General features: G+C 45.0%; 1 protein-coding gene across 1 annotated transcript in view; it reads left to right on the forward strand.

The window, feature by feature from the left end:
* Positions 1 to 21,627, forward strand: part of LOC102475023 (thyroid adenoma-associated protein) — a 231,804-nt gene that overhangs the window by 166,503 nt on the left and 43,674 nt on the right. Inside the window, exons 6-10 of the mRNA XM_027776319.1 lie at positions 25 to 404; positions 974 to 1,092; positions 1,938 to 2,010; positions 7,269 to 7,422; positions 10,322 to 10,453. Of these exons, the coding sequence (XP_027632120.1) occupies positions 25 to 404; positions 974 to 1,092; positions 1,938 to 2,010; positions 7,269 to 7,422; positions 10,322 to 10,453 (858 nt within the window). The remainder of the gene's footprint in view (positions 1 to 24; positions 405 to 973; positions 1,093 to 1,937; positions 2,011 to 7,268; positions 7,423 to 10,321; positions 10,454 to 21,627) is intronic.

Below are 21,627 nucleotides of genomic sequence, written 5' to 3' on the forward strand. Positions count from 1 at the left end.
TCCCTTTGCCTTTTCGCCTTTTAGTTCTGGAGAGTCTTGGCTTCTGGGAGGAAGTCAGGGGGATCATCTCAGAATCAGAGCTGCTCACGGGACCTCCCTGTACCTTCAGGGTACCAGGCCTACCCCAGTACCTCCAGAGCCTCACCAAACTGGCCATCGCCGCCATGTGGACAGTGGTAGCCACGGCTGGGGAGCAAACCGGAGATGCTCCCATCTCCTTCTCACAGCTGTTAGAGTCTTCCTTCCCTGAAGTGCGCTCGCTGGCTCTGGATGCCCTTTTGGAAAAGTTCTCGTCAGCAGCCTCTGGATCAGGAGAGAAGGGACTGCCACCATTGCTGCGCAACATGGGAGAGAAGTTCTTATTGCTGGTGATGAAGGAAGATCACCCGGAGTGCTTCTGCAAGGTAAAGTCTCTAAGTACTGACTGTCCCCTCCCGCTCCCCCATCCTTCTGTGAGCCGTGACACACAGGATCACAAAGGCAAGATTGATTTGGGCTCTCCAAAGGCAATAGCAAGTAGATTCAGCATCCAGAGGGTAAGCACTCCACTGGTTTGGTGCCTGTCGTGGCTTCTGGTACAGAAGGGAACCTAGGAGCAGCTTTTGGTCACATTGCATTGATGACAGACACTGACCAAAGTCAGAGAAGCCACTCGATGTGTAGGAAAGATGTCTTTGCTGACAGGGCTTTTTGGCAGATGACAGTCTAGAGGCATAGTCAAGAGGAAAGAGCACTGACACAGCAATCTGGGCATCTTGCTCCACTCCCAGGTCACTCGGGCCCTCAGATTTGTCCTTGTTCCACCCCGCCTCAGTCTCCCACAGGTATTACCAGGAAATAAGTCATTGAGAGTCTTGAAAGTTAGGCCTTCCCTACTCCCCCTCGTTTGTACAAGTTCCTTTTGCATCTGGAGACTTTTCTCTGAGTATTTTTTTGCCTTTTTTTTTTTTCTTTATGGGTTTGACTCCCACAGATACTGAAAATTCTTCACTGCATGGACCCCAGTGAGTGGCTCTCCCAGACGGAGCCCTGTGTCCATCTAACCCCCAAGGAGTTCTTGACCTGGACAATGGACATTGCCTCGAATGAAAGGTTCGTCCCCGGCATCCTTGTGTAACCTGCAGGATGTGTGGTCTCATCAATCATTATGCAATGGACTTGCTCACAGTTCTGACCGAAAAACTCTGGTTCTTTATTTCTGTTTTAGCCTCCAGTCTAGGAGCAGAGCTCCTAAACCAAACAATAGAATGATGTCAGCATTTCACATTAACGACACCAAGCTGGCCCTGTCACCTGGTGGTTAAGGGGAGTGGATCTCACATGGCCAACCACAGTTTGAATCCTGGCCGTAATTCATAGAAAACACTCAGGGCATGTATATGTGCATGCCCAAAATCTCAGCGGGGTAGAAAAATGGAGGAGGGGATTGCACTGTGGCTACACCCACTGAGGGGTGCTTTCTCCCTCTGTCTCTAACAAGCACAAGAACTGTCTAACTAAATTTTTTTTTAAATAATAAATTTTAAAAAGTAACTAAAAGGTAATCTGGAGGCATTTATATAGCCAGGACGTAGAGGTTTTCTGTGTTCACATTTGCATGGATTGCAATCTGCCAAAACCATCTGTGTATAAAATATTTGTTTTATGTTGTTTTTTAGAGAATTTTTTTTCTATAGGGCGTGTGCTTGCCTGAGAGACAGAAAGTGAGAAATCACCCCCTCCCCGGCAGTATGACCTTGCCACAATCCCTTCTCCATTCTCCTCTCAAATCGTGGGCATGCGCACACACATGCCCAGCATGAGTTTTAACCCACTGGGTCTGGGACTCAAGCTACAGTCAACTACATGGAGGTACAGCGATATAACCATTACACCTTCTGGTGGTCCCAAAATGCTTGATTTTTATTTTTGTATGTCTTTTTGCTTACATTTTCTAGATCTGAAATTCAGAGCGTAGCCCTGAGACTTGCCTCAAAAGTAATTGTCCACTACATGCAGACACATGAGGAGGTAAGGCCTATTCCTGTTCTGGGGCCTGCTTTTTCTGCTCTTATTTACACAGAGGTATCGGTAGAAATGAACTGTCCTGGCAAGCAAAGTCACTGTAGGGTGTGTATGTGTGGCTTGTATGAAAACGTGTTGGGTTTTCACTTTGAATGTAACTTGTCAAGACATTTTGAGCACTGTCTTTCTCTTCTCTTGTTGTAGATATTTTTGATTAGAGGCCATGAGGTAATACAACCCAGCACACGTACAAAGGAATTTCAAAAAGTTCACAGAGAAATGGAACTGAAATATAGGTTTATTGGGCCAGCAGGTGGCATGGTGGTTAAGACTCTAGACTCCCACATGGCCTACTATAGTTCGAGTCCCAGAACTGGTGCCTTGCTTTTTTGCTTTCCCTTTCTCTCTCTCGCTCTGTCTCTCTCTGGTCAAATTAAAAGATAATAATAATAATAATAAAATTAAATGAATAATTCTTTTTTTAAAGAGTTTTTTATTTGATATTATTTATAATTATTATTCAATTTACTATAGGGTAGGTGCACTCACCAGAAAGGGGGGTGGGGGGTGTAAGAAAGCAAGCTGCCAGGTCTGGGACTCGAACTATGATCAGCATATGGGAAGTCCAGCACTTCAACCACCACACCAACTGCCGACCCCAATTCTCTTTCTTTTAATGATTTTTTTTTTTTTTGCTGCAAAAAAATTGAAATCCATGAATAATTTTTTTTCATAATGCACATTTTCCTTGAGCTTTTTGAAGATTCCTTATATGCCCAAACTCCTTGGTTTTTCCAGTTCGCTAAACTTCTTATTTAATAAGGAGTACGCAAGTCGATTCCCAGAATATTTCGGATTGCAACCTCATGAACTAAGTATGAAAATACATTACTAAGGCTTAAATATTCCCCCAAAACTTGGCCCAGCTAGCTCTGGATGGAGGCCCAGATGTGCCCACCTGTTTTTCATCTCTCTAGGGATGAGGTGGAACTAGAGTAAGAAAAGCAGCTTCCTGAGAAGAGAAATACAGGCATACGTGGGTGCCACAAGAGATATACCAGTATAAAAGAGGAAGGCAGACAATACCACAGCAACGGTACCTGAAGATCTCGATTATGCGTTACCACACTATGAGAATGGTGGCATATGATGTGGATTCTGAGTCCTTACAATAAACCTAGCACTGGGATCAGCAGTTGGTATAATGGCTATGTCGTTGGACTCCCATGTAGTCAACCACAGTTCGAGTACCGGACCCGGTGGGTTAAACTCAGGCCAGGCACGTGTGCATATGTGTCCAAAATCCGAGAGGAGAATGGAGGAGAAGGGATTGCGGCATGGCCATCCCCCTGGGGGGTGATTTCTCGCTTTCTGTCTCTCTGTCTTTCTGGCAAGCGCACGCACCCTATAGCAAAAACCTCTCTAAAAATAAATAAATAAGTAAAATTTAAAAATTAAAAAATAAACCTAGCACTGATACAGGTCCTGACAATGCAAAGATGATGAGCCACTGGAGGTACAGTCTAATGAGAAAGAGTAGATATTTTTGATTAGAGGCCATGAGGTAATACAACCCAGCACACGTACAAAGGAATTTCAAAAAGTTCACAGAGAAATGGAACTGAAATATAGGTTTATTGGGCCAGCAGGTGGCATGGTGGTTAAGACTCTAGACTCCCACATGGCCTACTATAGTTCGAGTCCCAGAACTGGTGACTTGCTTTTTTGCTTTCCCTTTCTCTCTCTCTCTCTGTCTCTCTCTGGTCAAATTAAAAGATAATAATAATAATAATAAAATTAAATGAATAATTCTTTTTTTAAAGAGTTTTTTATTTGATATTATTTATAATTATTATTCAATTTACTATAGGGTAGGTGCACTCACCAGAAAGGGGGGTGGGGGGTGTAAGAAAGCAAGCTGCCAGGTCTGGGACTCGAACTATGATAAGCATATGGGCAGTCCAGCACTTCAACCACCACACCAACTGCCGACCCCAATTCTCTTTCTTTTAATGATTTTTTTTTTTTTTGCTGCAAAAAAATTGAAATCCATGAATAATTTTTTTTCATAATGCACATTTTCCTTGAGCTTTTTGAAGATTCCTTATATGCCCAAACTCCTTGGTTTTTCCAGTTCGCTAAACTTCTTATTTAAAAAGGAGTACGCAAGTCGATTCCCAGAATATTTCGGATTGCAACCTCATGAACTAAGTATGAAAATACATTACTAAGGCTTAAATATTCCCCCAAAACTTGGCCCAGCTAGCTCTGGATGGAGGCCCAGATGTGCCCACCTGTTTTTCATCTCTCTAGGGATGAGGTGGAACTAGAGTAAGAAAAGCAGCTTCCTGAGAAGAGAAATACAGGCATACGTGGGTGCCACAAGAGATATACCAGTATAAAAGAGGAAGGCAGACAATACCACAGCAACGGTACCTGAAGATCTCGATTATGCGTTACCACACTATGAGAATGGTGGCATATGATGTGGATTCTGAGTCCTTACAATAAACCTAGCACTGGGATCAGCAGTTGGTATAATGGCTATGTCGTTGGACTCCCATGTAGTCAACCACAGTTCGAGTACCGGACCCGGTGGGTTAAACTCAGGCCAGGCACGTGTGCATATGTGTCCAAAATCCGAGAGGAGAATGGAGGAGAAGGGATTGCGGCATGGCCATCCCCCTGGGGGGTGATTTCTCGCTTTCTGTCTCTCTGTCTTTCTGGCAAGCGCACGCACCCTATAGCAAAAACCTCTCTAAAAATAAATAAATAAGTAAAATTTAAAAATTAAAAAATAAACCTAGCACTGATACAGGTCCTGACAATGCAAAGATGATGAGCCACTGGAGGTACAGTCTAATGAGAAAGAGCGTGTTAGATTATTATAGTAAATGCTCTGGTAGGGAGGAATATATGGGCTGGAGGAACCCAGAGGAGGGAGGGAGTGTCTGGAAGCTAGGGAGGACTTCATGGGGAAGATTGTTAAATTCAGAGAGCCTGAGGCTATGCAGAGATAAGGCAGAGGGTGAGAATTAACAGATAGGTAAACAGTTTCCTTGGGTCTGTCATTCACAGGCAGGCCAGGGTGCCAAGCCTAGCATATACAAAAAGCCCAAAAGATATCTGATGGGGTGGGAGAACAGTAGGAAGAGAGGATTTATTTAATAACTATAGCCAGGAGTATAAAACACCAAATTCTAAGAAAGTAGTCACAGGGCCATCAGGAGGCATGGGAGTTAATGTGCTAAACTCCCACATGGTAAAAATAGTTCAAGCCCTGGACCTGGCAGCTTGAAAATCATTCCAGGCACATGTGCATGCATGCCCAAGATCTCAGGAGGAAACGGATTGCAATATGGCCATCCCCTCCCCGGGGTGGGGGTGGGGGGGATGATTTTTCGCTTTCCCTCGCACTGTCTCTCTGTCTCTCTCTGGCAAGTGCATGCACCTGATGACAAAAACCTAAAAGGAAGAAGAAAGTAGTTGCAAGGCAGCCTAACAAGTCTGCTAAGACATCATTCTTATCTAAAGCTGTTTTTACCCAGTTATCATGTGCATTTACTTAAAGCCACTGCTTGGTGCTTGAATGAAGTGATATTTCATGAAAATTGGGAGTTTTCCAGTGAGAGAAAAATTAACAAAACTGTAGAGGAACATATAAAAGAGTTCCTGGCAATACTTGGGTTTCTTTGTACATTGAGAGCCTCTTCCTCAAAGTCTAAGGTGCTCCTCAGTTTAGTTCCATAAATGCCTTTAGATAATCAAAGGAGTCAGTAGTCATAATTTGAACATTTAAAGAGGTTCATTTGATAGGGGAAGTAAGTATATCTGGAACAATTCCCTTTCTAGAAAAAGTGGGGGAAAAGCTGTTTAAAGGATGGAAACAATCCAGTGTTCAACTGATGAATGAGGAAACAAAATATGGTATATCCATCCAGTCGATGGAATATTACTTGGTCATAAAAAGGAATGAAGTTCTAGTATGCATCTTATAGCATGGATGAACCTTGGAAACATTATGCAGAGTAAAAGATGCCGGTCACAAACAATTGCATATTGTGCAATCCCATTCTTGTGAAAATCCAGAAGAAACAAAATCAGAGGCAGAAAGTAGATTAGTGGTTGTTTAGGGCTGGGAGAATGGGAGGATGGGAGAACAATAGTATTTCTCTTTGTGGTGGTGCGAATGTTCTAAAATTGACTCTTACAGTGGTTGAATATATTTGCTGTGTTAATTGCTGCTTTAAATGGGTGAATTGTATGCTGTGTGGATTATACTTCTATGAAGCTGTTACTATTAAAAACAACAGACCTGGGGCCTGCAGGTGGCATGGTGGTTAAAGTGCCGGATTCCCACATGACCGACTGCAGTTGGAGTCCCACACCTGGCAGATTGCTTCTTCACTTCCCCTTTATCTCTCTGTATCTTTCTCTGGTCAAATTTAGAAATAATAAAAATATTTTTTAAAATATTAAAAATTTAAAAATAATAAAAATAATAAATATTTTAAATAATAATAATACATAAAATAACAGGGCTTTGCTTAAACTACAATGCTAGTTAGGATGCTGCTTTACATGTAACAAACTTTTTAAGTACTAGGGCTTAAACCAGATAGAAGCAATCCAAAGCCAATATGGTGGCACGACAGTGCTGGACCTCCAGGCCTTCTACTTTGTTATTCTGCTACCCTCAACATATGGCTTCTATCTTATGGTCCCAGTGGTAGCTTCAGCGCCTACCATATTGTCCTTGTTCGGCTAGCAGGAAGGGAGTACCCAAGAAGCAAAACTTATAGGCATTCCCCAAGGCATGTCCTGCTAGTGCGTAGGACCGCTAACAGTGACATCCCATCAGGGAAATGTGGTCTTTAGCTGGGTGCCGCGTACCCAGCCAGAAACCTGGGGTTCTGTCACCAAAGACAAGAAGAATGTCTAGTTATTATGAACAACAAGTTATTAGCTGCCACAGTCTTTCCCCACAAGCTTGGTGTTTATCAAAGCTGTCAAGCTGTAAGTGTTCTGATAACCTGATGTGCATTAGGTAAGACCCAAGACATTTGCTCTCTAGTTACAGTTACTTCATAACATTGAAAGACAAGTCGGATTCTCTTCCTTGGGCATGTTTATTTCTCCCTAGTTGGCATAGAGAAGCAACTGAAGAAAAGTTTCTTCCCCCTGAAGTAAGAGCTCACCCACAGACACAGTTTGGAGTAGCTCGTGTCTTCCGAACTACTGAGAGGTACATCTTATGCTTTCAGAGTGGGGCCTCGCTGGCTGTGGAGCTCAAGCGGTGGGCTCAGCTGGTCGTCTTGTCCTGTGGAGACCATCTGCCCACAGAGTCCAGGCTGGCCGCTGCTGAAGTCCTCACCAGCACCACACCTTTCTTCCTCACCAACCCCAATCCAACCCTTGGTAAGTGTGTGTTGGGCGCTTCCTATCCCAAGCGCACTAAGGACATGAATGGGTACTCTAGGCTAGAATAGAAAGGAAGATGGAAAATGGCGGCTTGCACCATACCTTTGCAGCTTTCCGCTATATTTCTGCCCTCCTAGTTCATAGTCTCATCACCAACAGCTTCTGAGCCAGCCTCTTTCCTTCAGTCTTATCCCTCAAGCCATTCTCCACAAAGCTTCTGAGAGCCTCTGTGGTCTTTTGGAAATGCAAATCTGATTATTTCAGTCCACTGCTCAAAACCTTTAGTTCTCATTGCCTTCAGGATAAAATCTAAATACCCCTTAACTGGATGATAAGGCCCTTCCTGTTTTGTCACTGGCCCACTCCTCCCTCCTCATCGCCCACCACTCCTGAACTCAGTCCCTATCCTGTCCATCATCAGCAGGCAGCAGCTCTCTAAACAGACCACTGCTTGGCTGACATCTGCTTGTTTCTCAAGACCCAGCCTAACACCTCCTCTTCCAGGAAGCCTGTAGCAGTAATTTAGGTAAGAATTGAATAGGTCAGTATGAAGCTGGAGCAGTGAGGAAAAAGGAAGGATAGACTCCGAAGACATCAGGAAGGAGAATCAACAAGACCTTGTAGAGTTGAGGTTGGTGGAGAAGGAAGAGTCTAGGCTTCTAGGCTTCTGGCTAAGTGACTGGGTGGGCTACTGGTTTCTTTCCCTGAATTTAGTTTTCATTTTAAGATATCTTTAGAACATAAAGATGGAAACATTTTGAAACGAAATGAATGTATAGATCTTAGCTGGTTTCCAGCCCTGTTCTCCACTTCTATGTCTCTGTTCACCGCCACTCTGTGCTTCAAGAGTAATAATTACCAAAGGGCATCACGTCATGTCCATGAAAAGGACTAATGGTGTTTAAGATGAAGCTTGAGGGAATCCTCAGGAATTTTACAGCATAGAATTATGTTTGTTTTGTTTTAATGTCTCGTTTCTTTTTTAAACATAAGATTTAATAAAGGAAAACCTGAACCTAAAGCAATGCTTCAGTCCTGACTCTGTCCTTCTCCGCTGTGTTAATGCCATAGAATCGTGTTATGATTCTCTGCTCATCTATTCTGTTTTTGTTTACAACTCCCATACTCAACCCCAAAGAATAAGACATGGTCCCAACCTCTAAGGAGCTTTCAGTATAGTTGTAGAGAAACGATTTACAGAATGAGAAAAGAACTGTTTTTGTTTGTTTGTTTATTTGTTTGTTTTTAATAGTGAAAGTCAAATTTTAAGTCTTATAGGAGTTCAGACAAATGAAGTATTTTTGGTCTCTGGATCTCTCTGGGAAACATAGTTTTCTTTGATATCCTTTTACTTATTTCTTCTTACTGACTTCAAGGTATTTTTCTAATACCCAAAAAGGGATCAAGAAGGGACACTGCAATAGTGACTCAATCATCTGACCCAGAGAAATAAGAGTAAAGGTTTATATATGTTGGTCAGGATTCTCGAGTAAGGCTAATACCATTTTATGGCACATTTTCTAGGTGACTTTGGCTATTTTACTCTAGCTTATGACTGGCAAAATGTGTGGAATGCCTGGAATTCCTGTGTGAAACTGAGTCTTGCAAAAACTATTGGTTCATAATTAGTCACTGGCGTTGGTTATAGCATTATAGGAAGTGTAGGCTGTTGGCCTACAAAAACATGAAAACAGGTACTGAATAGGAGAGAGAGGACATGAAAGAGGAGAGGGACAAGTCTAGGGCAGAGCAGTCATTTAAAGAAAAAGAAAAATTGAAATGGACCAAAAGGGAAGGATCTTAGGTATATAAATGATCTAGTTAAAGAGAAAAATACTAGAAAAGGAAATATGAAACCTCGTAGAATGATTAGAAAGAATGGATTCTGAAAGACTGAGTAAAATTCAAAGCTAGATCTGTAACAGAAAGAGCATGAAACCCCAAGTGGAGCTGCTGCTGTTCGTGGTATAACTGAAAGGCCAGCCGCTCTGATACCGTATTCATCATGGGCAGGACCGTGCCCCTGGAAAGCACAGGGACATACAGTGCTAGACCACTGGGTGCTGGTCTGCCATGGCCCTCGCGTTGATGCCCCTCTGCAAGCATAGGCCCAGCCTGCCTGTCCAACAGGTACCCTTGCTGTGAGGCCCTGCTCTCCTCTCACCTTCCTCCTGAAGTCTGCCTCAGTGGCAGTGGTCCACTGTGAGCTTTCCCTGCTGGCTGTGAGTCACAACCCCACAGTTTCCTTCGGGACTACCCACTGCCTTGTGTTCTTGTCGGTTGCTCAGGGGTAGATACTCTCTTTTCCTGTTCATTGTCCCAGTTAGCACCTAGCACAGGCTGAATGGACAGAGTCAGTGCCCGCGGTAATGACAGATGGCTAGTGGGCCCCACAAACATGTGACACAGGCTTATGCCGTTAGCATGGTTCCCTCCCTGGTTTTGATTCTTGCCCCCAAAGCATAATCTTGATTGATACTTGGCTTTCAGAATTTATAATCTCAGTCACTCGAATCAAGACTAGGCTACTTTCCCCAAAGCACTCAATACATAGTTTCCTTCTTGAGAATCATGACTCACTTGGAGTGTAGGGTTTCGGGTGGGAGCATAGGCAGTGCCTTTCTCAGCTGGCCACATTTCTAGGGGCCTTGGCCAGGGCTGGTTACCCCGAGAGAACCTTCTCTTTTCCCATGAAAAGACATTTTCAAATCTACCCTCTTAAGACCTATTGTCTCACAGTGCTTGTGTGGCTCTCATCTTCTCATCTGGTAATACACAGAGAAATAGCAGTGGCCGTGCCTCATTCAGCACTGTCTTCCACGTGGATTCAAAGCAGTACTTACATCTGCTTGTCAATTCCATTCTAAGTAATTTACATTCTTTTTGGTCTTCTTAGAGTTGCAGGATACACTTGCTCTCTGGAGATGCGTGCTCACCCTCTTGCAGAGTGAGGAGCAAGCCGTCCGAGATGCAGCCACAGAAACCGTGACGACCGCCATGTCACAAGAAAATACCTGCCAATCAACAGGTACCTCATTCTTACCCTTTTGCATTGCCTTATTACTCTAGGACAAAGGTTAGCCCACTCTTGTGTAACCAGCCAGATAGTGACTATTTCAGGCTTTTTTGGCCATTTTGTCTCTGTCTTAACATTCTGTCTTCACTCTGCCATTTTAGTGGGGAAGTAGCCATAAATAATGGGGGGAAAAAGAGCAGGTTTGGCTGGTGAGGTGGTGGTTAAGGCACTGGACTCCTACGTGGCCAACCGTAGTCCAAGTCTCAGACCTGGCAGCTTGCTTTCACATTTTTCCTCTTTCTCTCTGTCCCTCTCTGATCGAATTAGAAAAAAATAATGATGGTGAATAAAATTAAATAATTCTTTTTAAAACTGGCATAATCTTGTTCCAATGGAACGTTATTTACAAAAGCAGGCAGCTTCCCAGGTTAATCTGCTACCGTCATTTACTGATCCCTGCTCTGAACTAGAGAAGAATTGTTTTCAAAGGTAGAAATTTAATAAACTGTGTTTGGCCTTTTGTCATCTTTTTAAATGAAGATAAACTTAGATTATCTGTGTGGTTATAGTTCCTACAAGAGCTTTTTAAAAAAATTTTTTATTGATAATTTTGTACATATTTATGGAGTACATATAATTTTTCAGTACATAAATATAAAGTGTAAGGATCATATAAGGATAATTAGCATAGCTTTCTTTTCAAGTACTTTGTTAAGAATATTAAACATCTTTTTTAATTAACATATATCAATTATACATATTGTGGGAGTATAGTATGACTTTTCAGTACAGGAATATATATAATGTATAATGATTAAATCAGGGTAATTAGGGAACCAGCAGTTAGCGTAATGGCTATGTCGCTGGACTCCCACGTAGTCGACCGTGGTTCGCGTCCTGGACCCGGTGGCTTAAAACTCAAGCCGGGCACGTGTGCGTGCATGCCCAAGATCCCAAGAGGAGAATGGAGGAGAAGGGATTGCAGCGTGACCATCCCCTCTGGGAGGTGATTTCTCACTTTCTGTCTCTATGTCTCTCTCTGTCTGTCTGGCGAGCACACACGCCCTATAGCAAAAACCCCTCCAAAAAAAAGAAAAAGGAATAAAAAAAAAATATCAGGGTAATTAGTACGCCCATCAACTAACTTTTGGCATTACTTGTGGGAACGTTCAAAATTCTCTTATTAGTTACTTTGAGCTATATAGTATATCGTTGGTTGTCTTTTTATAACACTACAAATGGCTCCTCTTACCTCTCTGAAATTTTGTTTTTGTTGATCAGCATCTGTTTTCCCCACTACCAGCCATCCTTCCTACTTCTAGCAGTCATTCTTCGCTTCTCCACTTCTGTAAGGTCTATTGTTTTTGTTTCTGGAAGAGTGACACTTGGTGGATTCGCTGTGCTGGGGGCTGGGTGTCAGGAAAGTTCTCTGGGTCAGCCACCTCAGTGACAAGCAAGAATACCATTCTGACGGAAGAGTTCACAAGCCAAACAAAAAAGTTCATCTTAATGGACAACAGAATGGGAGAGGAAGTAGCCATGCAGTGTTCGTAACTGGCCCAGGGCCCCTCATCTCCAGGGTGGGGCTGCTCGTAGAGGTGATGCACGGGGTTGTGTTTCCTGGAAGCTTCCCCAAATATGTGAAGTCTCTGGTATCTGAGTCCTCAGTTACAGTGCTCTGTGTACTTTCCTCTGTGTATGTGGAAGAAGCTAAGTCTTGAATAATCTCTCAGTGATGCTACTGCAGGCTGCTTAAGCTTAACTGGAAAAGCATTCAGAATAGTGCCATGGGTGAGTCCAGGCAGGCTTCTCCACTCCAGGCCCCAGTCTGCCAGACTGATTTGATAGCTAAAATTCCGCCATTAGTGATTCATTCTCCTTTCTGACTGCAGCTTTTCTCTAGAGGATACACAAAATAACTAGTGAGTGCTCAGTAAATATTTGGTAAAATGTAACACTCAGAAGATTTCTCTAGGACCCTCTCAACAAAATATGGAAAAGATAACTTCATGGTGAATTCATAGGTGGAATCCATCCCTCCTAATCTTGGTATATTTTTAAAGAGTTATTTTTATTTAACTTTATTTATTTATTTATTTTAATTTGACCAGAGAGGGACAGAGTGAGAGAGAGAGAGAGAGAGTAGAGAGGAAAAGTGAGAAAGCAAGCTGCCAGGTCTGGGACTTGAACCACGGTCGACTATGTGGAAGTCCAGCGCCCTTAACTACCTATTGGCCCCATCCATCCTATTCTTTAGTCTATAGTCCTTTTTCTTTTTTTTTTTTTTTTCCTCTGCCATAGGGTACGTGCTCACCAAAGAGACAGAGACAGTGAGAGGAAATGTGAAAAGTCACCCTCACCTCCAGGAGAGATGGCCATACCACAATCCCTTCTCCATTCTCTTGCTAGGATTTGGGGCACACACACACAGGCTCCTGCATGAGTTTCAAGCTACTACTAGGTATGGACTCGAACCACAGTTGGCCAAGTGGGAGTCCAGCACCTTACCCACCACGCCACCTGCTGGCCCCTAATCTGTAGTCTTTTCCCTACTACTTTGTATTTCTTCCCGAATTCTATCAACTTCATTTGTGATAAAACTGTATTACTATTTTTTCCCTTCTTTTAGTTCCTCCCCTCCCTAGGAAATAAAAATCAGCAATTATATATTATATTAACTGTCTTCTACATATAAAACCCCATATATGAAAGGGACCAGCAGTTGGTGTAATGGCTATGTTGCTGGACTCCTACGTAGTCGACCGCGGTTCGAGTCCCGGACCTGGTGGCTTAAACTCACACCAGGTGCATGTGCGTGCGGTCCCAGACCCGGTGGCTTAAACTCACACTGGGCGTGTGTGCGTGCATGTCCAAGATCCTGAGAAGAGAATGGAGGAGAAGGGATTGCGGCGTGGCCATCCCCCCTGGGGGGGGTAATTTCTCGCTTTCTGTAAAAAAGTGAAAGTCTACTTGTTTTTTGTTTTTTTGTTTTTTGTTTTCATTTCTTTTCTTGGCCTAAATTAAAGGATTAGAGGTGCAAAAACAGACAAGAATTCTGTAACTGTTAGATGCACCTTAGCTGGGCCATATTCCCACCAGAGTGGGGGAAAGCCAGATAGGAAGTCATTAGAACAACTGACAACCAGTAGATTAAAATCAGTGTTAGATTTCCGAAATTTGATATATATACTGTGATTTTGTAAAAAAAAATTTTTTTGTTCTTAGGAAATTCACACTGAAGATATTAAGGAGTAAAGAGGCATAAGACCTGCCACTTTCTCTCAGGTGGTCTAGAAAAACTTGTTAATCACAGAATAGAGCTGCTGTACTAGGATCTGTAATTTGAAATTATTTCAAAGTTAAAAAAAAAAAATTTGTTTTTTTTAGTTCTATTTCAGGAGTCAGCTCCATAACCTAGTAGTTAAGTTAGCTGGATCCCACGTGGCCAGCTGTGTTGTAAATCCTGGTCCTGGCACCTTGAAATACATGTCGGTCACTTGTGCGTGCCCCAGATCCCAAAAGGATGCAGAAATAGAGAAGGGACTATGGTATGACCACCCCACTGGAGACTGCTTTCTTCCTCTCTGTCTCTCTCTAGTGAGCGTATATGTTCTCTGACAATTAAAAAAAAAAATTCAGTTCACAACTAGAAAAACTCAGAACAGTAATAGTGGTAGGCCATCTGATTGGTTTATCAGTAGATAATTTAGCCTTTAGAGTGACTTCTTTCCCCTAACTTATATTAAAACATCTTTTTTCTGCCTCTTGTTTGTTGTTGTTTTTGTTTCGTTTTGCCATAGGGCACGTGCACTTGCTAGAGACAATGAGAGGGAAAGTGAGAGATCACTCCTGGGGGTATGGTCATGCCACTATCGCTTCTCCATTCTCCTGGGATCTTGGGCACATGGGCACATGTGCCTGCCATGATTTTCAAGCTGCCAGGTCTGGGACTTGAACTGCAGTCAGCCATGTGGGAGTCCATGCCTTCATTATCATGCCACATACTGACCCACCTGCTCCTTTTTTAAAAAATACTTTTTTGGAATGAATTTCTACATCCAAAAAAACTAAGTTCAGGCCAGGCTCCTGTAGTGCAGAACTCTCAGCCACATCACTCCCCCGGTAGTGGCCCTTCTGCGGCCCGGGCATGCTTTCCCATTGCTCTCTGTTCTCCTGGTCAGGGATGTGCAGAATCTGTGTGGTACAGGTTGATTTTTTTTTAAGCATAAAATAACCATCTTTCTGCTTTAGATGGAAAACTAACAGAGGATTGAGAATCACCCTTGTTTTTTGGCATAATCAGAAGTTTAGCTTACTGATCCGTCAGAACAACACCATCTTCATTTAAGCATCTTCATTTTAACAAGGATATCAAGCCATGATGGTAACTCTTTTTTTTTTTAAGAGGTTTTTTGCTATAGGGTGCATGTGCTCGCCAGACAGAGATAGAAAGCAAGAAATCACCCCCCGGGGGGATGGCCACGCCACAGTCCCTTCTCCTCCATTCTCCTCTTGGGATCTTGGGCACACACGCACATGCGCCTGGAGTGAGTTTAAGCCACCGGGTCCAGGACGCGAACCACGGTCGACTACGTGGGAGTCCAGCGACATAGACGTTACACCAACTGCTGGTCCCCATGCCATGATGGTAACTCTTCACACTCCTTCAGCATACAGGGATTTTCTCTCTTTGATATTACAAGTTAGTTATCACTGTTGAATCTTGAGTTCCATAAAAATACGTGTTTATTTTGTTCCCAGATCAGTGGTTTAAGAAATGCCCTAGTAAAGTAACATTATTAAATTTTGTTAATATTTTAATGTCTTCTTTGAGAAGTCAAAATAATGACAAATTTTAAATTAATCCTCCCTTTTCCTCCAAAAAAAAAAAAACCCCGAAAACACAAGAATTCCATGCCTCTGAGATCTCACACTAAGCAAGGGCCAGATGCAGACAGGAAGAGTTTTGCTCTGACGCCATCCACCAACAGCCTGCTGGGGCCATGGGAAGTTCCAGCTTCTGACTGGACAGACAGTCCAGGGAAGGTCACAGGTGGAGCTTGCTCAAAGGAAGGGAGAAAGGGACACGGATGAGGATGGAATGCTTAACACAGAAGGAAAAGTTAGATCCCCAGCCTGGAGCTGGGGGCACTTTGGGAGCAGCAAGCGGATTCATGTGGTCAGAACACAGACCCAGGCCAGGCAAGGGAGAGGAGTAGGAGGTGAACCTGGAGAGGCAGAGGCACCCACCGTGGGAGGACTTTAAATACCACGCAGTGACCTTCCTCTGTAGACAGTGGGGACAAGCAAGGGCTGTGAACAGGAGAGCAGTGTTTCCAGAAGCGTGTCGGAGGAGCTCCCTTGGCAGGGGGTGTGAGATAGATTAGGGTTGGGGGCTAGTGTGAGGAATTGTGGGGCAGTGGGACCAACTGGGAGCTGACAGCCGTGGCCCACAGGAGCTGCCATCAGCAGTGATGGCATAGAGGAGGGGACTGACCTGGAGAGTGTGGAGGTGTAGACTGAACAGGATTTGAAGACTGCTGCTTGTGGGAAGTGGGAGAGAGGGAAAGCGAAATGACTTCAGGGTTTCAGACCTCTGAGGCGCCCAGGGGAAGCACCTAGACATGCCACTGGCACTGATGTGGAAGTTTGGCTGTGGCGTTCTAGGAAGTGGAAATACCAGGAATTACAAAGGCACTCAGCAGCTACAAGGCATTGTGATCTGGGACACAGTATTCCTTAGGCTTTAGAGAGCTCGGAGATGGAAATTGAGAGGGCAAAAGGGGACCTTTATCTGCCGTGGGAACAGAATGAACTGTCTGGGCTCTGTCCTGCCCTCCCCAGAACACAGCACAGCTCCCCTCACAGGGCTGTTGTCAGGCCTGTGGGCATGGCTAGCACCTGCAGGAGAGGCAACCACTAAGTCTGCTGTCCAAGTGTCATCGCCCTGGCACACAGTAGCTTTACATGTAGATTTGTGGGATGAGTTAGTTAACATTCTAGAAGGCCTGGAGGAAGCAGCCGGCCCTCCCGAGGATGGTCTGTTCACCGTTCTTGCCTGCTGGGTGCTCCTGCTACCCTCCTGCATGTGCTCACCCAACATGGCTCCTCCGAAGCATGGCGCACAGCCTGTGAACAAGTCCGTGTGGCACCTACAGCTCCCTCAGCCTTGGCAAGTCAGAACCTGAGGAAGCCCCAGGGGCAGGACCCTCTCCCCTTCCTCCCAGTCTATACCAGTCACAAAGCCTGCAAAGGGAGACAGGAGCAAGGGTGTTTCTAGGACTTAAAAGTAGGGCATTGAAATCTGTAGCCAGAATAAGAAAGTGGATGGGCAGGACTCTGGGTGAGGCCCCCTGTTCTTCTTTCCTTTCTCTGACCTTACTTCAGTCTTAAAAAGCTCAAGAAGGGGGCCAGCAGGTGGTGTGGTGGTTAAGGTGCTGGATACTCCCACGTTGTCAAACACAGTTCGAGTCCTGGACCTGGTGGCTTGCTTTCTCACTTTCTGTCTCTCTTTGTCTCTATCTCTCGCTGGTCAAATTAAAAAGATGAATGAATAAATAAAATTAAATAAATAATTTTTTTTTAAAAAGAAGCTGCTTAAGAAAGACTTCTTGTTCAAGAGCAAGAGACCTAGAGGCCATCAATTCAGCCCCTACCCCCTCTTCCACTCAAATAGGTTACTTGTACCTATCTTATCTGCCATGCTGGGATTTAATTCCTTCAAACAGGGCTTCCGCGTGGGAAAAAGCAATCTGGGCGATATTTAAACTTAAATCACTATCTCTGTGTGGTTCTCCAGGAAGGCAGAGTTCTAGGTGAGAGTGGCAGAGGAGGAACCTGTGAAAGTACCAAGTATCAAGCTGCTTCTAGAAGGAGAGAGGATAAAAGGCACCTTGGGAAAATCTGCATCACTTGGAGGACTAGAGGATGCGAGGGTTTGGTGCCTGGGGTTCTTACATAGGTCATCCTGCAAGCAAGGCTTTGAACCTCTCCTTTCTGTCAAGTCCTTCGATCGGTGGAGCATGTTTAGCTGCAGAGTCCAACTTGGGGACTCCACTTTGCAGAGAGAGGGTTTCTGGGAGCTGGAGAGACCTTGGGGGACAGGGCAGGTAGGGACTGGTTTTTTGAGCCTCCCTCAGGCCCTCTGTGTGGCCCACCACTGGATCTCCCGTTCCTCCTGTCAGTCTTGGTCTTTGTTGGCCACCTGCTTCAGATGGCCTCCTTCCATCCTGCTTCCCTTTGTGGGCTTCAGAAAAATGTTTCTTGGGACCAGCAGTAGGCATAATGGCTATGTCACTGAACTCCCATGTAGTCAACCACGGTTCGAGTCCTGGACCCGGTGGCTTAAACTCATGCCAGGCACGTGTGCGTGTGTGCCCAAGATCCTGAGAGGAGAAGGGACTGCAGCATGGCCATCACCCCCCCCAAGGGGGATGGTCACACCACAATCCCTTCTCCATTCTCCTCTCGGGATCTTGGACACGCACGCACATGTGCCTGGCATGAGTTTTAAGCCACCGTCCGAACTGCGGTCGAGTACGTGTGATGCCAGCGACATAGCCATTACGCTAACTGCTGGTTCCCGAAAAAATGTTTTTTAAGTTATTTTATTTAACTTTATTTATTTAAATTAGACCAGAGAGGGACAGAGTGAGAGAGAAAGACAAGGGGAAAGTGAGAAAGCAAGCCGCCAGGTCTGGGACTTGAACTGTGGTCAGCCATATGGAGTCCAGCAACCTTAACCACCACACCACCTGCCAGCCCCAGAAAAGGCGTTTCTAACCCAGCTGTGGTGACATGTGCTATACAGACACTATGCTCTGCAGTCTGAGACCTGAGAGACCTGAGTTCAATTCCCAGATCAACCTAAGGACTGGGCATGGTGGCATGCACCTGAAATCCCAGCGACTTGGGGAGACAGAGGCAGGAGGGTCATTCGCTCAAGGCTGGCTGAGCAACCTGGGGAGACCCTGTCTAACAAAGATCTGGACACGGTGACACATGCCTGTCATCCCAGCTAGAAGGCCAAGGCAGGAAGATCATGACATGGGGAGACCTTATCTTTAAACGAAGAAAGAAAATAGTTACTAATGACTAGAAGCCTGTTCTAGTTGGTGCAGGATGAGACAGAAGCCACTTAACAAGGAATTTTAAGGGGCTCCAGACCTCATATCCCCTGTTAGTGCTTAGGTTCAAGAAGGAGACCTCTATTATGGAAAAAATATAAACCCAGGTGTGGTGACACAGGTGGTAAGGCACCACTCCACTGTACTGGAGCCATATGGGAAGGCCCCAGGTTCAGATCCGGGGTGAACCTGAACACACATGATCCTAGCTGGCTGGAAGGCTGGGGGTGGCAAGATGTGGTAAGGGGTGCCTGCCTGTCTCTCTCTGTCTCTGTCTCAGGAAATAGACTACATATTTTTTGTCCTACTTTACTTTTGAGAGGCAGACAGACACATAAACACACACACACAGACACAAATACCAAGAGAGGGAGAGAGAAACAGAGAGTAGCAGACAGAGCAACCATGGTTCTTTTCCTTGGCCCCAAGTAATTCTGATCCTTTCCCCCTACGAGGCCACTAACTCACAAGTCCTGTAAAACCTCTCACCCTGCCAGCAATGAACGTTGGCGATACAGTGCAACCCTTCTGCCTTTCTAATCTCCCCTTTCTCTGAACCGCGGCAACATTTGGTTATTGTATCGGCCCAAATAGTCCTTGCTTTTTTATTCTTTTATCATTTTCCCTTTCATGTGCTTTGGTTTTATCTTCCCAGCTAGCCCATGACTTAGAACTTAGAGACTTTTGCTCGGTACACAGCAGGTGTTCAATTTATATTGATGGATTGATCTCTCACCACAGTCAGTCCCTAGTTCCCCAAGGAGATTCAGAGTCTTTTGCAAAGGGAAAGAACCCCCTCTTCCACTCAAATAGGTTACTTGTACCTATCTTATCTGCCATGCTGGGATTTAATTCCTTCAAACAGGGCTTCCGCGTGGGAAAAAGCAATCTGGGCGATATTTAAACTTAAATCACTATCTCTGTGTGGTTCTCCAGGAAGGCAGAGTTCTAGGTGAGAGTGGCAGAGGAGGAACCTGTGAAAGTACCAAGTATCAAGCTGCTTCTAGAAGGAGAGAGGATAAAAGGCACCTTGGGAAAATCTGCATCACTTGGAGGACTAGAGGATGCGAGGGTTTGGTGCCTGGGGTTCTTACATAGGTCATCCTGCAAGCAAGGCTTTGAACCTCTCCTTTCTGTCAAGTCCTTCGATCGGTGGAGCATGTTTAGCTGCAGAGTCCAACTTGGGGACTCCACTTTGCAGAGAGAGGGTTTCTGGGAGCTGGAGAGACCTTGGGGGACAGGGCAGGTAGGGACTGGTTTTTTGAGCCTCCCTCAGGCCCTCTGTGTGGCCCACCACTGGATCTCCCGTTCCTCCTGTCAGTCTTGGTCTTTGTTGGCCACCTGCTTCAGATGGCCTCCTTCCATCCTGCTTCCCTTTGTGGGCTTCAGAAAAATGTTTCTTGGGACCATGAGTAGGCATAATGGCTATAGTGAACTCCCATGTAGTCAACCACGGTTCGAGTCCTGGACCCGGTGGCTTAAACTCATGCCAGGCACGTGTGCGTGTGTGCCCAAGATCCTGAGAGGAGAAGGGACTGCAGCATGGCCATCACCCCCCCCAAGGGGGATGGTCACACCACAATCCCTTCTCCATTCTCCTCTCGGGATCTTGGACACGCACGCACATGTGCCTGGCATGAGTTTTAAGCCACCGGGTCTGGGACGCGAACCACGGTCGACTACGTGGGAGTCCAGCGACATAGCCATTACGCTAACTGCTGGTTCCCGAAAAAATGTTTTTTAAGTTATTTTATTTAACTTTATTTATTTAAATTAGACCAGAGAGGGACAGAGTGAGAGAGAAAGACAAGGGGAAAGTGAGAAAGCAAGCCGCCAGGTCTGGGACTTGAACTGTGGTCAGCCATATGGAGTCCAGCAACCTTAACCACCACACCACCTGCCAGCCCCAGAAAAGGCGTTTCTAACCCAGCTGTGGTGACATGTGCTATACAGACACTATGCTCTGCAGTCTGAGACCTGAGAGACCTGAGTTCAATTCCCAGATCAACCTAAGGACTGGGCATGGTGGCATGCACCTGAAATCCCAGCGACTTGGGGAGACAGAGGCAGGAGGGTCATTCGCTCAAGGCTGGCTGAGCAACCTGGGGAGACCCTGTCTAACAAAGATCTGGACACGGTGACACATGCCTGTCATCCCAGCTAGAAGGCCAAGGCAGGAAGATCATGACATGGGGAGACCTTATCTTTAAACGAAGAAAGAAAATAGTTACTAATGACTAGAAGCCTGTTCTAGTTGGTGCAGGATGAGACAGAAGCCACTTAACAAGGAATTTTAAGGGGCTCCAGACCTCATATCCCCTGTTAGTGCTTAGGTTCAAGAAGGAGACCTCTATTATGGAAAAAATATAAACCCAGGTGTGGTGACACAGGTGGTAAGGCACCACTCCACTGTACTGGAGCCATATGGGAAGGCCCCAGGTTCAGATCCGGGGTGAACCTGAACACACATGATCCTAGCTGGCTGGAAGGCTGGGGGTGGCAAGATGTGGTAAGGGGTGCCTGCCTGTCTCTCTCTGTCTCTGTCTCAGGAAATAGACTACATATTTTTTGTCCTACTTTACTTTTGAGAGGCAGACAGACACATAAACACACACACACAGACACAAATACCAAGAGAGGGAGAGAGAAACAGAGAGTAGCAGACAGAGCAACCATGGTTCTTTTCCTTGGCCCCAAGTAATTCTGATCCTTTCCCCCTACGAGGCCACTAACTCACAAGTCCTGTAAAACCTCTCACCCTGCCAGCAATGAACGTTGGCGATACAGTGCAACCCTTCTGCCTTTCTAATCTCCCCTTTCTCTGAACCGCGGCAACATTTGGTTATTGTATCGGCCCAAATAGTCCTTGCTTTTTTATTCTTTTATCATTTTCCCTTTCATGTGCTTTGGTTTTATCTTCCCAGCTAGCCCATGACTTAGAACTTAGAGACTTTTGCTCGGTACACAGCAGGTGTTCAATTTATATTGATGGATTGATCTCTCACCACAGTCAGTCCCTAGTTCCCCAAGGAGATTCAGAGTCTTTTGCAAAGGGAAAGA

This window comes from Tupaia chinensis, unplaced genomic scaffold (genome assembly GCF_000334495.1).
Source record: "Tupaia chinensis unplaced genomic scaffold, TupChi_1.0 Scaffold000661_1, whole genome shotgun sequence".
Classification (NCBI taxonomy): domain Eukaryota; kingdom Metazoa; phylum Chordata; class Mammalia; order Scandentia; family Tupaiidae; genus Tupaia; species Tupaia belangeri.